The following is an 18808-nucleotide window of genomic DNA, read 5'->3' on the forward strand; positions in this document are numbered from 1 at the left end:
AGCCGGAATACGCATGCCCCGAACATGTGTTGTCAACGTGCCGCCTGCCGCGCAACCTATGCCACTAGCCGGAAGTGCCCGTTCGTCCCACCCTCCGTTGGTGCGAATTGGCGAAGGGCATGCGATGACATCAACGGCAGGATGTTGAAATGGCTGGCACAGCTGTCAATCAGACACGGAGGGGAGGGGCGGTATAGTGACCGGGGATAGGTTTCGCGGCGCGGTGGGGGCGGAGCGCTGACGGACGGAGTTGATGTGATTGTCGGTGAGAGGGAAGAAAAAGATGGCGGTGGCGGCGGCATTAGTGGAGTTCCAGCGCGCTCAGTCCTTAGTCAGCACCGACCGGAACGCATCCATAGACATCCTGCACAGTATCGGTGAGTGAGAGCGGCGGTTTTGTGGCCGCTCGGTGGCTTTACAAAAGGTTTCGGGAGGCCCGGGGCAGGAGTCGCCGGGGAGCTAACGCTGCTGACTCACTGTGAGTGTGAGGCCGGGCCTAGTTTTGCACACACCGGGCGGGGAGGGCACAGTCCGATTCCTCTCCTCTGGGCTCACAACAGATCGCCCCACGCCAGCAGAGTGAGCAGAGGGGATGCTCGATCCGGAGGGAGGTGAATGGAGAGGGCAAGGTTTGAAATTGTCAGCCTCAGAGACTCGCACATGACTCTCCCCTTCTCTGACTACCGGCAGAAAACAGTCGCTTCAAAAGAATCTGAAACGGATTGAGAGGCAACTTGCAGGGGTGTTGATCCTTAATGAGGCATGTTTCACAAACATTATGTGGAATAAAAGCCGAAAGATTTTGAGGAAAAGAGGATTAAAGTGAAACATCAAAGCGTTGAGGTGGGAAGGTAGTCAGAGGAGACCTAATGCCTAGAAAGGGAATTAGCAATACTGAGTCAATTTACTGAGTCATAGTAGCAATGGACAGACACATTACCTGTGGTGAGTTTATGGGAGTTAACTGGGCTAGGTTCTGGAATAATAATATTGAAAAGGAAAGGTGCACATTTATTTGATCAGAGTGTAGGGGGTTCTGGTAACTAATTTATTTGAGTTAGACACTCTTAGTACAAGTTGCACATCTGAATAAGCCATTATGAAGACAGAACAGTTTCCTTGAGTGCATCAGTTTTACAACTAGGAAAATGATGATTATGTAAATTGAGTACAGCTTTGAGAACTACTTGGTTAAACTATCATGTATTTTTTTTCAAGCATCTAAAGGCAAGATTGAGCACTGTATCTAGCATGTCCCAATTGCATTGAAAAAGTCAATCTGCTTCGAATTTCTACTTCATTATCTTGGTGATTCTCTTGTTGCATTAGTGAATGTAAACTTGATGGGTTGAAAGTTGGTGCCTGTGTGTTTTGAATAGTAAAGGATCCTGTTTGTTGAGTGACATTTCTCCATTCATCAGAAATGGTGCTTTTACAGGGCAGATACCTGTATCTGCCAGAAATATTAATATAAATGATTAGAAATGGTCATGTCAAATGTCATTTAAAGGGTACACGCTTCAGTAGAACAGTTCAGCATGCATGTTTAATAACCTGCCTGTTTTTGGATATTTGCTTTCTTTAAAAATGTTGACAATAAAGAAGTGAGGAGATTTTGATCTAACAGTCTATAGTTATCTTTTGATATGCTGCAGATGTTTAACATGAAGCCTAAACTTTATCACAGCTTCCAGTTTAGCAGTAATGGCAGTATAGTGCAGAATTATCTCCCTGAATGTCCAGCTCTGTAGTTTATTTGAAAACTTTTTTGATAAAAGTTCTGTACTGACTTATGGATTCAATGTCAACTAAGTTTATTTGCATGGGGTAAAAAATGAGGTCTGCAGATGCTGGAGATCACAGCTGAAAATGTGTTGCTGGTTAAAGCACAGCAGGTCAGGCAGCATCCAAGGAACAGGAAATTCGACGTTTCGGGCATAAGCCTTCCTGATGAAGGGCTTATGCCCGAAACGTCGAATTTCCTGTTCCTTGGATGCTGCCTGACCTGCTGTGCTTTAACCAGCAACACATTTTCAGCTAAGCTTATTTGCAGTATACATTTAGGTCAAGTTATAGAGTCATACAGCATGAAAACAGACCCTTCACTCCAATTCATCCATGCTGACCAGACATCCCGATGTGAACTAGTCTCATTTGCCAGCATTTGGCTCGTATCCCTCTAAATCCTTCCTGTACATATACCTGTCCAATACCTTTTACATTTTATAATTGTATCTGCCTCCACCACTTCCTCTGGCAACTCGTTTCATATACGCACTACCCTCTGTGAAAAAGTTACCCCTCGGGTCCTTTTTAAATCTATCTCCTCCCACCTTAAACTTATGCTGTCTAGTTTTAGACTTTTCCAACCTCACAAAAAGACCTTAACTACTACCCTATTCATGCCCCTCAGAATTTTATAAATCCCTATAAAATCAGTCCTCAGTCTCTAATGCTCCAGGGAAAAAAGGCTCAGCCAATTTAGCCTCACCCCATAACTCAAACCTTGCAGTCCAGCAACATCTTTGTTAATCTTTTCTGCACCGTCTGAAATTTAACAACACCCTTCCTATAAGAGGGCAACCAGAATTGTACGTGATATTATTAAATTGAGATAAAAGAAAATTAGTCTACTTTTAAGTTTCTTATGCTGTCTATATTTTGTCTTGTCCAATAATTCTAGACTGTAATGTATTTTGCAATAATCATAGAATTCCTACAGAGCAAAAAGAAGCCATTCAGCTCATCAAGTCTGCACTGACCATCCAAGGAGTATCCTATCTTATACCCATAACCCCGCATTTACCGTGCTAACCCTGGTAGCTGGCGCACCACAGGACAATGTAATGTGGCCAATCCACCTCACCTTCACATTTCTGCACTGTAGGAGGAAACCAGAGCATTCGGCAGGAACCCAAGTAGATGGGGAGAATGTGCCAACTGCATGCAAAGTCACCAGAGACAGGAATTGAGCCTGGGTCCCTGGCGCTGTGAGGCAGTGTGCTAAACAGTGTGCCACCATGCCAGCCAAACTAAACACAATGTTAGGCTGGTGCTGAACAGTTTAGTCAGGGGTCATTTTTGTTGAGCAAGAAGATGCCAAATACGTTAGGGAAATGATAAACCTATTTCTGATTGTGGCCATAAGAATGTTCCTTTCCTTTATGACTGTCAAGTTGAACAATTCCATAGTTCAAAACTTTTTTTGTTGGTTAGGCTTAGAAACGTTAACTTCTCAATTCACTTCACTTGAATTCTGGAAAGAAATTCTATAATCGCCATGAAAAATCAATGTTGTTTGTGTGCTATATTTTAGTGTAACTTTTTATTTTGTCAGATTGTTCTCATCTCCAAGACTGCGTTTGAGACAGTAGTCTGTTGTACACAGCTTGGAGACGAAACTACTCAATTGTCGAGGTGCAACCCTTGTTAACGGAGTTAATTTTTTGCTAGAATGCTTTTGCTTGTACTGGGAAACTAATATCCCATACCTTGTAGACAGAGCTGTTTTGGAAGTAATGTTACTTTGCTGTACAGATGCAGGACAATTTGAATTTTCAGTTTGTTATTTTGAGAAGTGAAAAGTACTTCCTATATGTCTCACTAATTTATTGCAATAGCCAACTGTATTTACATAGTGATTTGAATGTTCTTCTTCTCTGGAGTACTATACTAATTTGGCACTTTGCTCCATCTAGAACTATATAACTGAGAGAAATCGGGAGGGCAAAAAGGGATGTGAGATAGCTTTGGCAAATAGGGTTAAGGAGCCAGCAAGTTCTGAGAAGATTTCTAGCTCGCGTTGAGGTTCTGGATGTAGGTTTGCTCACTGAGCTGGAAGGTTTGTTTTCAGATGTTTAGTCACCATACTGGGTAACATCTTCAGTGAGCCTCTGAATGAAGCACTGGTGGTCTAGCCTGCTTTCTATTTATATGTTTGAGTTTCCCAGGGTTGGTGATGTCAATTCTTGTGATGACATTTCCTGGTCTTTTTCTCAGGGGGATGGTAAATGGGATCCAAGTCAATGTGTTTGTTGGTAGAGTTCTGGTTGGAATGCCATGCTTCTAGGAATTCTCGTACATGTCTCTGTTTGACTTGTTCTAGGATGGCAGTGTTATCCCAATCAAAGTGTTGTCCTTCCTCATCCGTATGCAAGGAAACTAGTGAGAGTGGGTCATATTGTTTTGTGGCTAGTTGATGTTCATGTATCCTGGTGGCTAGTTTTCTGCCTGTTTGTCCAATTTAGTGTTTGTTACAGTTCTTGCAAGGTATTTTGTACTCAGACCCCTTGGCATCATGGTAGCCCACAAACCCACCAACACTAAAACAGCAGCTAAGAACTTGAAAGACCCTTTTTAAAGACAAGATGCAAAACTAATCTCATTTACAAAATGCCTTGCAAGAACTGTAACAGACACTAATGTATGAATATCAACTAGCCAAAAAAAATGACATGACCCACTCTCTCTGGTATTCTTACATACGGACGAGGAAGAACACCACTTTGACTGGGACAATGCATCCCTCCTAGCACAAGCCAAACAGACACTCACGAGAATTCCACGAAACATGGCATTATAACTGGAACTCTACCAACAAACACATTGATTTGGATCCCATTTACCACCCCCTGAGAAAAAGAACAGGAAATGACACCACCATAGGAAATAATGTCACCAACCCTAGGAAACTCAGGCATATAAATAGAAAGCGGGCTACACCACAAGTGCTTCATTTGGAGGCTCGCTGAAGATGTTACCTAGTATGGTGACGAAACATCTGAAAATGAACTTTCCAGCTCAGCGCACAAACCTACATCCAGGGTTAAGGAGAATCCAAAGAGATTTTATAAATATATTAAGGACAAAAGAGTAACTAGGGAGAGAATAGGGCCCCTCAAAGATCAGCAAGGTGGCCTCTGTGTGGAGCTGCAGGAAATGGGGGAGATACTAAACAAATATGTTGCATCAGTATTTACTGTGAAAAAGGACATGGAAGATATAGAATGTAGGGAAATAGATGGCGACATCTTGAAAAATGTTCATATTACAGAGGAGGAGTGCTGGATGTCTTGAAACGTATAAAAGTGGATAAACCTCCAGGACCTGATCAGGTGTACTCTAGAACTCTGCAGGAAGCTAGGAAAGTGATTGCTGGGTGCCTTGCTGAGATATTTGTATCATCAATGGTCCCAGGTGAGGCGTTAGCCAACTTCCAGTTTTCCAATGTGGTGCCACTAAGAAAGGTGGCAAGGAAAAGCCAGGGAACTATAGACAATGAGTCGATGGGCAAGTTGTTGGAGGGAACCCTGAGGGACAGGGTGTACGTGTATTTGGAAAGTCAAGGACTGATTAGGGATAGTCACCATGGCTTTGTGCATGGAAAATTTGAACTTGATTGAGTTTTTTTTTGAAGAAGAAGAGGATTGAGGGCAGAGCAGTCGATGTGATCTATATGGACTTCAGTAAGGTGTTTGACAATGTTCCTCATGGGAGAATGGTTAGATCTTATGGAATACAGGGGAATTTGCTGTTTGAATGTAGAGCTGGCTTGAAAGATCGAAGTCAGAGGGCGGTGGTGGAGTTTTGTTTTTTGACTGGAGGTCTGTGAGCAGTGGTGTGCCACAAGGATCGGTGCTGGGTCCACTACTTTTTGTCATTTATATAAATAATTTGGGTGTGAACGTGTGAGGTGATAGCACCAAAATTGGTGGTGTAGTGGACATCAAAGAAGCTTACCTCAGTACAACAGGATCTTGCTCAGATTGGCCAATGCATTGATGAGTGACAGACAGAGTTTAATTTAGATAAATGCGAGGTGCTGCGTTTTGGAAAAGCTAATCAGAGCAGGACGTATACACTTGATGGTCAGGTCCTGCGGACTGTTGCTTAACAAAGAGACCTTTCTCTCAAAAAACACAGAGACCTTTGTGTGCAGGCTCATAGTTCCTTGAAAGTAGAGTCGCAGGTCAATAGCATAATGAAGATGTTTGGTATGCTTCCCTTTATTGGTCAGAGTATTGAGTATAGTAGTTGGTACAGGACGTTGGTTAGACCACTGTTGCAATTTTGCGTGCAATTCTGGTCTCCTTCCTATCGGAAAAAATGTTGTGAAACTTGAAAGGGTGCAGAAAAGATTTACAAGGATGTTGCCAGGGTTGGAGGATTTGAGCTATAGGGAGAGGCTGAATAGGCTGGGGCTGTTTTCCCCGGAACATCGGAAGCTGAGGGGTGACCTTTTATAGAGGTTTATAAAATCATGAGGGCATGGATAATGTAAATAGACAAGGTCTTTTCCCTGGGGTGGGAGAGTCCAGAACTCAAGGGCATAAGTTTAGGGTGAGAGGGGCAAGATATATAAAAGAGACCTAAAGAGCAACCTTTTCATACAGAAAGTGGTGTGTGTATGGAATGAGCTGCCAGAGGAAGTCCTGGAGGCAGGTACAATTACAGAATTTAAAAGGCATCTGGATAGGTATATGATTAGGAAGGGTTTACAGGGATATTGGACAAGTGCTGGCAAATGGGACTAGTTAGGTTAGGAAATCTGGTTGGCATGGATGAGTTGGACCGAAGGATCTGTTTCCATGCGTATGACTCTATATGATAGTAGGCTTTAAGAACACTCAGTAAATTTATAGGTATTGAAAGATATTGTAAAATATCAGAAACACATTGAGGGTGGTGGAGATTAAAGAGTAGTAAGGACAGCACCATCAATGGATTTGAAAACCAAGGATCTGAATTTTAATTTCAAGACATTGCCATGAGCTAGTGTTGGCCAGTGAGCACAAGTGGTGAATGAATGGGACATCTTCATAGAGAAGTATAGCACGGAAACAGACTCTGAGGTCCAACCTGTCCATGCCAACCAGATATCCTAACCCAATCTAGTCCCACCTGCCAGCACTTGGCCTATATCCCTCCAAACCCTTCCTATTCATATTCCCATCCAGATGCCTTTTTAAATGTTGTAATTGTACAAGCCTCCACCACTTTCTCTGGCAGCCCATTTCACACACTTGCCATCCTCTGTGAGAAAAAGTTGCCCCTTGGGTCCCTTTTATACCTTTCCCCTCTCACCTCAACCTATGCCATCTAGTTCTGGACTCCACCCCAGGGAAAAGACCTTGTCTATTTACTCTATCCATGATGTTCCAGGGAAAACAGCCCTAACCCAATCAACCTCTCCCTATCCTCCAACCTTATTGTAAATCTTTTCTGAACCCTTTCAAGTTTGAGTCTACCATGCGTGAGGTAGGGCAGGAATGCATGCAAAAGTATAGATGACAGTTTTAGCAGTAGCTAAGTGAGGTAGGGGTTTTTGGACAATATTACAGAGGTGGAATTAGGACGTCTTAACATGGAATAGTTAAATACGTTTGTACAGTTTTCTTATTTGGTATATATTGTGTTATTGAATTTACCACACTTAAAGAGAAACTCTATCCTTGAGTTGCACAGCACAAGTAGATTCTGTTTTAACTTTATGACTTAGCAAATTGCTTCTTTGGTTAAAGTGCATTTGAGACAGGATGCATCAATATCAGTTACACACTTTGGGAAGTGTGGTGACTTTTCATTGTTCTTCAGAGTCTAGTCTCTCATTTTTGTGACACATTGTCATGGTATCCTGGGAAAAAAGGTCAAGCATACAATTCAAAATCAGTGGTCTTATTGACCAGTCTATATCTAATTTGGTCCTGAAATCTTGCTAGAAATTTTTTTTTTTCATTTTACATATATCTGTATTTAACCTTGAATTCCAGACTAGTGATTTTTAAGTTAAATAATTTTGTCTCTTCCTTTTGTGAATTTGCAGAGCATAGAAACTGACCTTTTGGTTCAACCTGTCCATGCTCAACATAATCCCAAACTTAACTAGTTTCACCTGCATGCTCTTGGTCCATATCTCTCCGAACCTTTCCTATTCATATGTTTATCCAGATGTCTTGTAATTGTTGTAATTGTACCCTCATCCACCACTTCCTCAGGAAGTTCATTCCATATGCAAACCGCCCTATGTTTTTAAAAAAAACTGCCCTTCAGTCTTTTTAAATCTCTCTTTTCTCTCTTTCTCTTTCTTTCTTTCTTTCTTTCTTTCTCTCTCTTTCTCTCTCTCTCTCTCTCTCTCTCTCTCTCTCTCTCTCTCTCTCTCTCTCTCTCTCTCTCTCTTTTCTCTCTCTTTTCTCTCTCTTTTTTCTCTCTCTCTCTCTTTCTCTTTTTCTCTCTCTCTTTTTTCTCTTTTCTCTCTCTCTCTCTCTCTCTCTCTCTCTCTCTCTTCTTAAATGTGCTCCTATTTTTGAATTCTTCCATCTTACAGAAAAGGCGACTGCCATTAACTCTTTCTGTACCCCTCATTATTTTATGAACTTCAAAGGTCACCTCTCAACTTTCTATGCTCCAGTGGGGAAAAAAGTCCCAGTCTTTATAATTCAAACCTTCCACACTTGGTAAAATCCTGTTTAAGATCCTTTTCTCGTGAGATGGCTCTAAATAAGTTTAGTAGGCATGTAGCTTTTTTAAAAAAATTATGTTGCTTTAACTATAATGGGAAGTAGGTATTGTGATTCCATGATACATTTATTTGAAGAATGATTTCAATAAATGTCAAAAATATCACGCTCCCTTTTGAAAATGCCTGGCTTCACAAACACACAATTTGTGTGAAGGCTTGCTCAGTCTGTACCAAGTGAGCAATATAATCTGCAGTTCCTGGTTTGATTGCTGTTTTCTGATTTAACTAATCTCAGCTGGGCTATCAACAGGGGTGCATCAGTGAAACTTCATTAGGATCAGGAAAATAATGTCATTGCTGTTCCTGATCACAATCCCGCGACTCCTCCTGGAAGTGCATATGTGTAATTATAATGGAAATATGTGGTAATGTGGAAATAGGCCATTCAGTCCAAATTGTCTATATTTTATCTGTCTCCATTGCTACCAAATAATTCAAAAGACAAGGGAGGGTTGGGCTTTGCTCAAGTGTTCCCTTCCCACCTCCAGTAGTTAGAAGTTCAAGGCTCATGTGCCGATAATGTACTTGGATGAAATAGCATGAAGCTGTGCCTATGGCCATGCTAGTGTGAAAATGCCTGATCAGAAGTTAAGCAGACTCTGGCTTGTTCAGTGTTTGGATGGGAGACTCCTTGGGAATACAGGTGCTGTGAAGCGGTAATTCCAATGAGCACCACCTCCAGGGAGATGAGGGTAAGTTGGGAAAACCTAAAAAGCAAAATCAAGACCAGTTTTTACCTTGTCACTGAAGTATTTTATTTTCAGAAAACATTAGTGCAATATCTCCACAGGGGCTGATTTCCCATTACCAAGTCACCCTTTATTTACATATGGAAAGACCTTGACACGGCTGCTGCTTCCTCAGAGCCAGCACTGTGAGTGAACAGAACCTCTGATAGTCCTGTTTGTATCTGTCAGCCAGGGCTCCCTGATTGGAGCTGTTAATCTGTGCCAATTGGGGAATTCGTTCTGAGGCAGGCTGACTTTGTTACAACCACTACATCCCTCTTGCTCTGAGGAGTTGGACAAAGGCTGTGTTTTTTTTTAATTGCAGTTCCTCCTGGGAAATTTTAGTTATGAGTCATGTTACTTCAACTTTTGCCTCTGAGGGCAGTGTGTGAAGTACAGTAGATTTTCTCTTGCACCCAGATCATCTCAGAAGAAAATAATTCTCCTGGTCTGGCAGCAAAATCATCAAGGGGGCAACATCCACCAAATCCACCTCCGATTTCAAGGTATCTTCAATGCAAGAGGGAGAACCCACAGGTTCTGGAACAGTTGGAAAGGCATTCGAGGAGCTCGGCATGTTTTGTATGGCATCTTGATTCTGGAAACTCTCTATTGGAGATATCCTTGTAGTTGCATTAGGGGTGGTGAGATAATTGAATAAGAGCTGGGACTGTTCGGTATCTAATGAAGCTGTAAGCTGTTTCTTGAAGCCTGCCTTTAAAGTTCGGACTGCTCCTGTTGCCAGATCATTGGATGGTATGGAGCTGTCCTTGTACGACGAGTGCCATTTGACTTAGGGAATTACTCCAAATCCCTGCTGGTAAATGAGTAACTGTAGTTTTTCAATTCTTCCTGAACTCTAGGCCACTTTGACTGGGTCTCCACAATGACTAATACATTGAACCCGTGAAAGGGCCTGCGTAGTTGACATGTAACTGAGGTTTACTTGACCTTTCCAATGAATGGTGGAAGCTGCTGGCGGTAATATTTGTCCCTGTGGGCACTGTGCTACATATGTGGCTATGTCTACCTTCAATCCTGGCGACCAGACCCAACACCTTGCCAGTATCTACATTTTGGAAACCCCTGGATAATCCTGCTGGAGTTCATCCAGTATCTGGCAGCAACCTTTGCTTAGGCCAATCACTCCCATAATAATATGCCTCCTCTACTGTGTCTAAAAAGGTTGCAATTTTGGTATGAGGGCTCTTTGATTTCTCCCATCAGTACCAACTGTTTCAGTTTTGTAAGGAGTGGGACTTTCTTTCTGTGTCCGAAGTCTGTTGTTGTTGTTGTCGTCGTCGTTGTTTTTGTTGTTGTTGTTGTTTTTTTTGTTGTTGTTGTTTTCGTCGTCATCAATGATTGTGTCTGGATGTGTGTCCTGCAAACATGAAACCATATGGACTTTTTCAGTGGTATATCTGCCAGTAGGACATGGTTCATCTGCATTTGCTATTTGGTCTCCTGAACGGTGTACCAACTTGTAATAATGCACACTCAATATTAAAGCCTGCCATTCAGTTTGGCCTGAAGGAATGGGCAGTAGTGCCTTGTCCTCTTCAAGTAGATCTAGTAGGGGTTTGTGTTCCACTATTTTATTACAAATTTATGTCTGTAAATGTATTGGTTGAACTTCCTGACTCCAAATATGACTGCCAAACCTTCATTCTCTATTTGGGCGTATTTATGCTCCGCATTGGTCAATGTCCTGGATGCATGTGCTCTTGGGGATTCCTCTTCATTGGGCCACCTATGACCTAGTATTACTATAGTGGCTCAGTGGTTAGCTCTGCTGCCTCATAGTGCTATGGACCCAGGGTTTAATTCCAGTCTCTGGCAACTATCTATGTGAAGTTTGCATATTTAAATCTGTGTATGAGCTTTTCGTATTAATTCACAAACCCAAGGAAAGATCTAAGGTCTGGTGCAAATGTGGAAGCTGGGATACCTTTGGATCGCCCTCACTTCATTTTCCAGTGGGTGTAACCCAGTCTTGACTCTGCAACCCAAGTAAGTCACTTGGGGAGACCAGAACACACACCTTGCCTTCAAAGTTGTACACCTGTCTGGGAGAAACATCTGAGGACTATGTCTAAGTGTTCGTTACTGGTATTCCCTTTTACTAGAATGGCAACCTTGTGAAATGTTCTGCATTATCTGTTGAAAAATCGCACAGGCTGACTATATCCCAAATGGCAATCTTGTATATTAATTGTAGCATACTTCTGGGAATTCTCATCTATCTGCCATTGCAAGTACACATGGCACATGACCGGCAATCAGTTTTGTATTGAGGCTTGGTTTTGTTTTTGGGTTTGGTTGTGGGCTGACCTAGAGTCCCTCTGTCCAGAAGATGTCCTGCGTGAGGCTATGCAATTGCCTTCAGTCAAGTGGTGTTCCCAAGCTCAAATGATGGCGAGGATATTCACTTCCTTTGGAATGCCTAGCAACTCTTAAGTTCCACTTGCTGCATTTTTCAATGATTAAATCTAGCTGTAGTGCCTATTTGAAATCTAGTAGGTGTTCTTGCATAGTTACATAATTAATCCCACATACCAAATGGGGTCTCAGCATCTCATTAAAAGGTTAAACCAAAGTCACATGCTTCTGCCAGTCATCTTAACAGAGTCAAAATTCCTGATATGGATTCTGATATGGACTCCCCTTGTACTTGAATTGCCCAGAAAAACAGTGTCTCAGAATTGGAGGAGGCTAGGGGTTGTAATATTCCTTAGCTAAATCTGTCAACTCTTTTTAAAGATATTAGTGCCTGCTGGTGCTTCAGGGGAACTTCGGCTCTTAACTCAAAAAAGTTACTGGTCCACAAGCTGTCAGGAGCATTACTTGTTGCTTTTCAAATGTTAGGGTTATATTGATGACTCTTCTGAAGACAGCATGCTGATGATTACTGCATTTTTCTAAGGGTAACTCCCAACATCTTCCAGTAGTGTTTTGCTGTACTAGGCGGGGCTTCCTTAACTATCTCTAAGCTCTGCAAAATGCAAATTTGTATGTGGAGATCCCTGCATTTGACTCTTATTGCAAATTAACTATAGCAACACAGCCAGCTTATGGTTCATGGCGTAATATTAAAAGATTAAATTGGAATATCTGTCTGGACACTAATGTAATATTAAGCAGTTAGACTGCAAAGCTGAATATTCTGGAAGTGGGTGGGAACGACATTCGTGCAAGAATGCGAATCACCCACACCCCAATTAGACAGTCATTTGCTACTACTCCCTGCTATTATCAAATTAAGCTATCGTTCAATCTCTTCCTTTCAGAAATGCTTTCTAGCCAACCCCTGAAGCTAGATATGTCGCACCTACATTATCTTGGAGAATCAGTCAGGAAATCGTTCACTTAATAATATCCCCAGGATCAGGGCATTTAGATTTACATTATTTTTGAGGATGCTCTCATCCTACCATTGTAAATGGGGTAAACATGTGATTGAGCGTGACTGTGGGTTGTCTACAGTGGCATGTGACTATGGGGGAGTGGCCAGAGGATCTGTAGGCATGGCCATCTGACTTGTATCAAGGGGGTTTGTTTTCTTTGCTCAGTGCCTTTTTTTTTGACCCAACCTTGCACACCTGCGAGGGGGGGTTAAAGGGGATCACCTAGGTTGTACGACCTTTAATAACCTTTAACTGTTTGCAGGAGTTGGTGTGTGTGAATTGCATCTCGTGTGTGAAACCTCAGGAAAAGAACCTAACAATGGAACATTTTTGGATATCCCTTTATACATCGAACTTTTTTTTTGCTGCTTTAAAAGCAAAAAAAAACTGGACATGTTCAAAGTGAAACAAACCGAAATGCTAGTTGACTTCAATGGTCAAATGTGGAGAAAACAACATTTTGGGTTTTGTGCACAGTTTTCATCACAATTCTCCTTTGCATATGCTTATCTGTTCTCTCCACAGTTGCATACTGAATTTTTCAATTAATGTGTTGCTTTTTGTGAAAGTTTGAAAAGTTGCTCTTTGGTATAAGTACATGAATGAAAGTTAATTTGTTAGCATTGGTACAAAGAGCAAACTTCTGAGAAGCTAAGCTGTGGCTATGCTAGAAATTGCTTTAATTCTAAATTTTGTCCATGTAGTTTTTGTTGGTGTATACCCATGCAATCCAAATTAGGGAGTTGGGAATTGCATAGAGGTTTGGCTGCAAATGATCATCCTAAATGATAAATGAACCCTAAAATGTTTGTTTTCATGTGTACATCTAACATTACTGTTGGCTTGTAGGTACATGTCTATATACTGTATGACTGGACTTGGTTGGACGTGTCTGGAGATGTGGTGGTAGTTTACTTCCTGTCTCAACCTCTTGGATGAATCATACACTAGCCTTTGAGTCTTGATACATGGTCTTGTCAACTGAACAATGACTGGATTTACTCCCTTCAGCCAAACCATGTTGTTAGTCCAGTTTGTGCTTTTGTCAAGGTATATTTAATAACATTATTTAGAATATAAAGAAAATCTAGATTATTACTTTAATAATGGAAGAGAATATTAATGAAAATGTAATGTAGCAAATGATTAGACACCTTTTTTTATTAAATGATGTTTTGTCTTGTCTTGGACAAGAAATAAGCAACACTAGTTAGGGTTAGGGTTACCCTATTAAGTTAGGGTAATAAATGAGCCCTGAGATGACCTGCTTCCCGGATGCAAAATGCTCCACTTTCCCAAGCACGTGTTGCTGTTTAAAAAAACCGCTCACTTCTGCTTCAGTGTTTTGCAGCAGTTTCTGGCCCATCCCATTCTATTTTTCTTGTAGAATTTCCAAATGATCATCTTAGGTTTATCTTGGGTGGGAGCTTGAACTTGGGTAATGTAGCAGGGACATCAGCCCTCCTCCAGATTCCCAGAAAATTACATCCAGTAGCTTGGATCCATCTCCCACCCCCGTGAGAAAGTCTTAAATTCTAACTTCTGACTAACCTTTTTTCGTAAATCTGAACAAAGATTTGCAACTGATTAAGAAAACTGTAAAGTTAATGTTGATATATAGTACTTTGTGCTCTGCATTAATGATCTTTTGAGATATGACAATTCTAGAATGAAAAGGAGTGCTGGACATTCAGAGATACAAGAGGCAAGGAATGCAAACCAGGTTTTACCTGGAGGTTAGCAATTTGAACTGCAGAAATTAGTCTTCATGTGTACTCGTCTTTTAAAATAGAAAGTTAATGTTAAAAAAACTTTGTCTTAAAACTCTACACATTTTTTGACTTCTGCCTTGTCTATTTATGTCATTCCTGTACTCAGATCTACGTTAATGCATTGTCTGGTTGAATTTCCATCCTGATTATTAAACGAGTTGTTAGCAGAGCCCCTTCCTATCTTGTAACTTGCATAAACCTTGTATTTCTCCAATCTACACTTCTCCAGTACTGGTGTCTCGCACATCTAATTTTTCACTTCTTCCATTAATAGGTGTATCTTCAGCCAACGAGGCCCTAAATGCTGTGGTCGCATGTTGCTCACTCTGTCTTACATGTATGCTCGCTCTAGCTCAGTTCAAACCTTTTTCATAATATTGCTGTGAAGGGGCCATTTTACTCTGTTAACTTCTTGGAATGACAGTTTATTAAAGTTATTTTCAATATGCATATTTGGTGTTGGGGCCATGTGTATATGATATCAGATTGAGTCAAGGATTGTTTTATAGGTTATGGACTACCAGATTTACTCTGAACAATCTGATTTTGTTAGGATAAATTAAACGATTAGTTTCTTGTTTAGGGTTTGTTTGTGAGGAGATTTGTCTTGAGTTTTTAATAAAATGCTTTAAAGAGAAACAGGTTTATAAATGTTTTGAGAAATTATTGAAACTGTCATCTTTCATAATTTTTGTTCTAAAACCCCTACAGAACTTGTGTAAATGGTTTAATGTGGGTGTCAAAATTTAATCTAAATAGAATGTGGCAGTTAACATTTCCTTTCCAACATGAGCATTATCAAATAAATTGACTTTACTCTGCCATTATCATTTTTGGCAGGTTCACTTTCAAACTTTTGTGGACGTAGTCAGTATGTAGGTTTTACTTCACTGGGTTGGAGTTTCATGTAATTCATTCTGCAGTGACCTGTCGTCCTTGGATGAACAGGAGTTATGAAAATAGTTGTCACAGCTGTTAATTGGTGTCATGGTTATGAACGTACCAGCAAAAAATGACATTTTAGTAACAGTTTCCTGGAGCACTCTTTCACTGTCATTTGGAAATGACCAGTGTAGTGTGGTTTATATACATCAGCTCAGATCAAGAGATCAAAAATTTTTTTTATATAAGGCTCTTAATGAGAAAATTACCGAGCTAAGTTTTATCAAGAACTTCTTTTGATTGTCACTTAATAAAATGATGTGATCCCATAATGATGCCATTTTCTGGAATTGTGCTGAACTACTTCTTTTGAGGGTTTCCTTCTTTTGTTAAGAGCACAAAACGCCAACCAGAAAAGAAAATCAAATTGTTGACAATAATTGTGTAAACTGTTTCCAACATGTGTATGTCAATTACTTTTTGTTATTAAATTTCCTTTTTTTTTCAATTTACAGAATCTTATTTTGTTTCCTCTGCTTCAGATGAAGTCGCTGCTGATTGCCAATGCTGACTGTACGGCTGAATATGTGCTTTTCTCACTTGTTTCCCAGCATTGTACCACTTGGTTGCAGCTGTTCTATATAAGTCATCTTTAGAGGGACCTATCAGGTGTTATCATGGCGTCATCGATGGTTTGTGTTCAAGACTGACTCACTAGTCATTCTTCGTTCTGTTGATGAGGGACAAGACTTGCTTCACTTTGGCTGTGGCCAGTTGTATTATTTGCATGATGTCTAATAAATGGAACAAGTCTTGTTGCTCTTTTAGAGAGACTGCTCCACAAAATGTGTTGTGGAATTGCATTATGTTTGGCTGCCTTCAATTGTGTCCAGTTGGCCATTGCTTTGTCAACCTTCCATGATATCTTGGCATTTGCTATTGTCTTTCAGCTCTCATGACCACTGTGTTTTCATATCCAAGCTTCAAGATCATTATTGCTTCACAGTGTGCCAAAACGCACACTCTTGTAGGCATTGAATTTGGTGGTTTTATACAGTTTCTGTGATATTTGGAGAATCTAGCATCATCCAAAATCCTTTCAATTCATCTATAGGTTCCTCACGACACTGTTTTCTGGGTTGCATCTTGGTACTATCTCAGACTTCCGTTATATCATGCATGATGTCTGAGCCATAATAATGCTGTGAACTATTTCAGAGAGACTTGCATTTTTTTCTCTGGAAGCAATAGAGGTGAAAGAGCTCCTCCAAAGCATCTGTATAGATGCTATCAGGGAAATAACTTCTAGATAGTGAATGTTTTTACTATTCCTTTACTCTACTGCCCCCCAATCACATGTAAACAGAAATGTGGCAGTCTAGTCATTATCCATAACAATGCAAACTCTTTTAGCTTGCCACCACAGTTAATGGTGCTATCCATCAGAGTGCTTGAAGTATGCAAATGGCATACCGACTGTTTTGGCCTTGATGAGAATATTCCCAGCCAAAAAGTGGGTATAGGCATGTGCTTGTGTTGGTTCCATTTGTATTTTCGCGATCCATCTCGATAGTTTCTTGATGTATGAGAGAAGGAAAGTAGGTAAGCAGGAGCTTATTCTTCACCAGTTGTATTCACTGTCTTCCCACATGCTTCTCAAAAATTTTCCCCAGCCCTTTGACTTCTCTTTGAATAGTTTAATTTTTTTTCACTCATTTTATAAGCTACCTGCTCCCCAGGTGCTTTTTGAGTTGATGCACCATGCACTTTGGCAGGCATTGGTGTATATTTATAACTTTCTGTCCCTAATTCATGGTATCCCAATCCAGTCCAGGTTCCCTGCATTTACAGTGTTCGAGTGGAAGTACCATTTCTACCAGGAAAGAAAAGGCTATGCGTAAATTGTTTCTCTCTTTTAAGGCCCTGAGTTGTTTTTGAAGTTTGTAATTCTGGTAATCCCATGTTAAATTTGAATTTTAAAAAAATTCCCACACCTAATTTGCACACCTGAAATTTAAAGTTAACATTTTTCCCTTTGTTTATTTTCTGGTACTTTAAAAACTGGCGATTTTATGCAACTACATTACAAAGTGGTCTCAGTATTTCAGCATTTCAGGTTTTCATACAATAGAATTAAATCTACACTACCAATAAAACATAACCCCTTCTGACTTATGTATATCAGAGCCAGGAAACCTTCAATAAGTGTAAGGGTTCACTATGTCCCCACCTAATGAATTTAGATTGCTTACCATCTAAAAAGCCTCATTATCTGGATACAATTCCCAAATAAAAAAAGTAAACGATGATTTCGTGCATCCACAATTTTACGAATATTGATTTACGCATGCAACCCTCACATAGGGATGTAATTTTAAAGACCTGGCATATGAATATTTCATGTATTTACAAATGTCTCTTTTATGTCCTGCAAAATGTTCTGACTTGCATACAAATAGATTTGTGGACAACCAAGAGGCTGCCTATAGATTAATTTCAAATAGCAGCTGTTTAACACCAGAGAGTTATCAGTCGGGCATAAAATGCAAAGTTAATAAACTGACCGGAATGAATCATGTCTTTTCTTATTTGTCTTTCCCTCCCTTCCACCACCACCACCACAGAATTTCAAAAAAATGTAATGGGCCTCCTTTCTGCAAGCAGCATTCTCTCCCTGTATCGGTGGCTTCTGCAGGTTGATCCTCGAGCTCATTCAGATGAGCTTGCTTTCTGGTCATAACTTCCATATCCCCTCTCTTTTTGCTTGCTTATCGGCTCCTTATGAATGTCAAGTAGGTTCAATCCTTCAATCAAGATAACTGCTGATTTGACTTCTGATCACAAGTTCCCTCCCTCCTTGTTCTTGCTGCTTCTCCAGTTATAGATTCTGTATCTGGACGAGTAACAAGAGTGGAATGGAAGGAACCTAGAACTGGAAGAATTATTAGATTAGATTACTTAGTGTGGAAACAGCACTTCGGCTCAACAAGTCCACACCAACCCGCCGAAGCGCAACTCTACACCAACCCTACGTTTACCCTTTCACCTAACGCTACGGGCAATTTAGCATGGTCAATTCACCTGACCTGCACATCTTTGGATTGTGGGAGGAAACCGGAGCACCTGGAGGAAACCCACGCAGATAAGGGGAGAATGTGCAAACTCCACACAGTCAGTCGCCTGAGGTGGGAATTCAACCTGTGTCTCTGGCGCTGTGGGGCAGCAGTGCTAACCACTGTGCCACAATGCTGCCCATTATTATAATTGCTGGAATAGTAAGCATGGCTATTCACTGTCTTTCTCATGCTCATTGCTCCACCAATCAAGCACTGCATTGTTCTTTTCACTTTTGCTGAAGCATTTGTGCCAGCTCCATTTGGACTCCAGGGTGCATGAGCAACACAGTGACTTTTCTGCACCTGAGTCTTTGAATTTTCAGAACACCTTGAAGTTCTATTGGTGATTTTGTGCTCCTCCCCTTTGCTGTGAACTGTATTTTGAAAC

The 18808-nt window shown here is 40.8% G+C and overlaps 1 protein-coding gene across 2 annotated transcripts in view; it reads left to right on the plus strand.

Annotated features, from left to right (window-relative positions):
* The first annotated feature begins 232 nt into the window (after positions 1-232).
* Positions 233-18808, plus strand: part of LOC132830868 (26S proteasome non-ATPase regulatory subunit 11) — a 105280-nt gene continuing 86704 nt past the window's right edge. For both annotated transcript variants that reach the window (XM_060848766.1, XM_060848767.1), the window contains exon 1: positions 233-377. In XM_060848766.1, the coding sequence (XP_060704749.1) occupies positions 284-377 (94 nt within the window). In that variant the 5' untranslated portion in view covers positions 233-283. The remainder of the gene's footprint in view (positions 378-18808) is intronic.

Source organism: Hemiscyllium ocellatum, chromosome 32, assembly GCF_020745735.1.
Source record: "Hemiscyllium ocellatum isolate sHemOce1 chromosome 32, sHemOce1.pat.X.cur, whole genome shotgun sequence".
Classification (NCBI taxonomy): Eukaryota; Metazoa; Chordata; class Chondrichthyes; order Orectolobiformes; family Hemiscylliidae; genus Hemiscyllium; species Hemiscyllium ocellatum.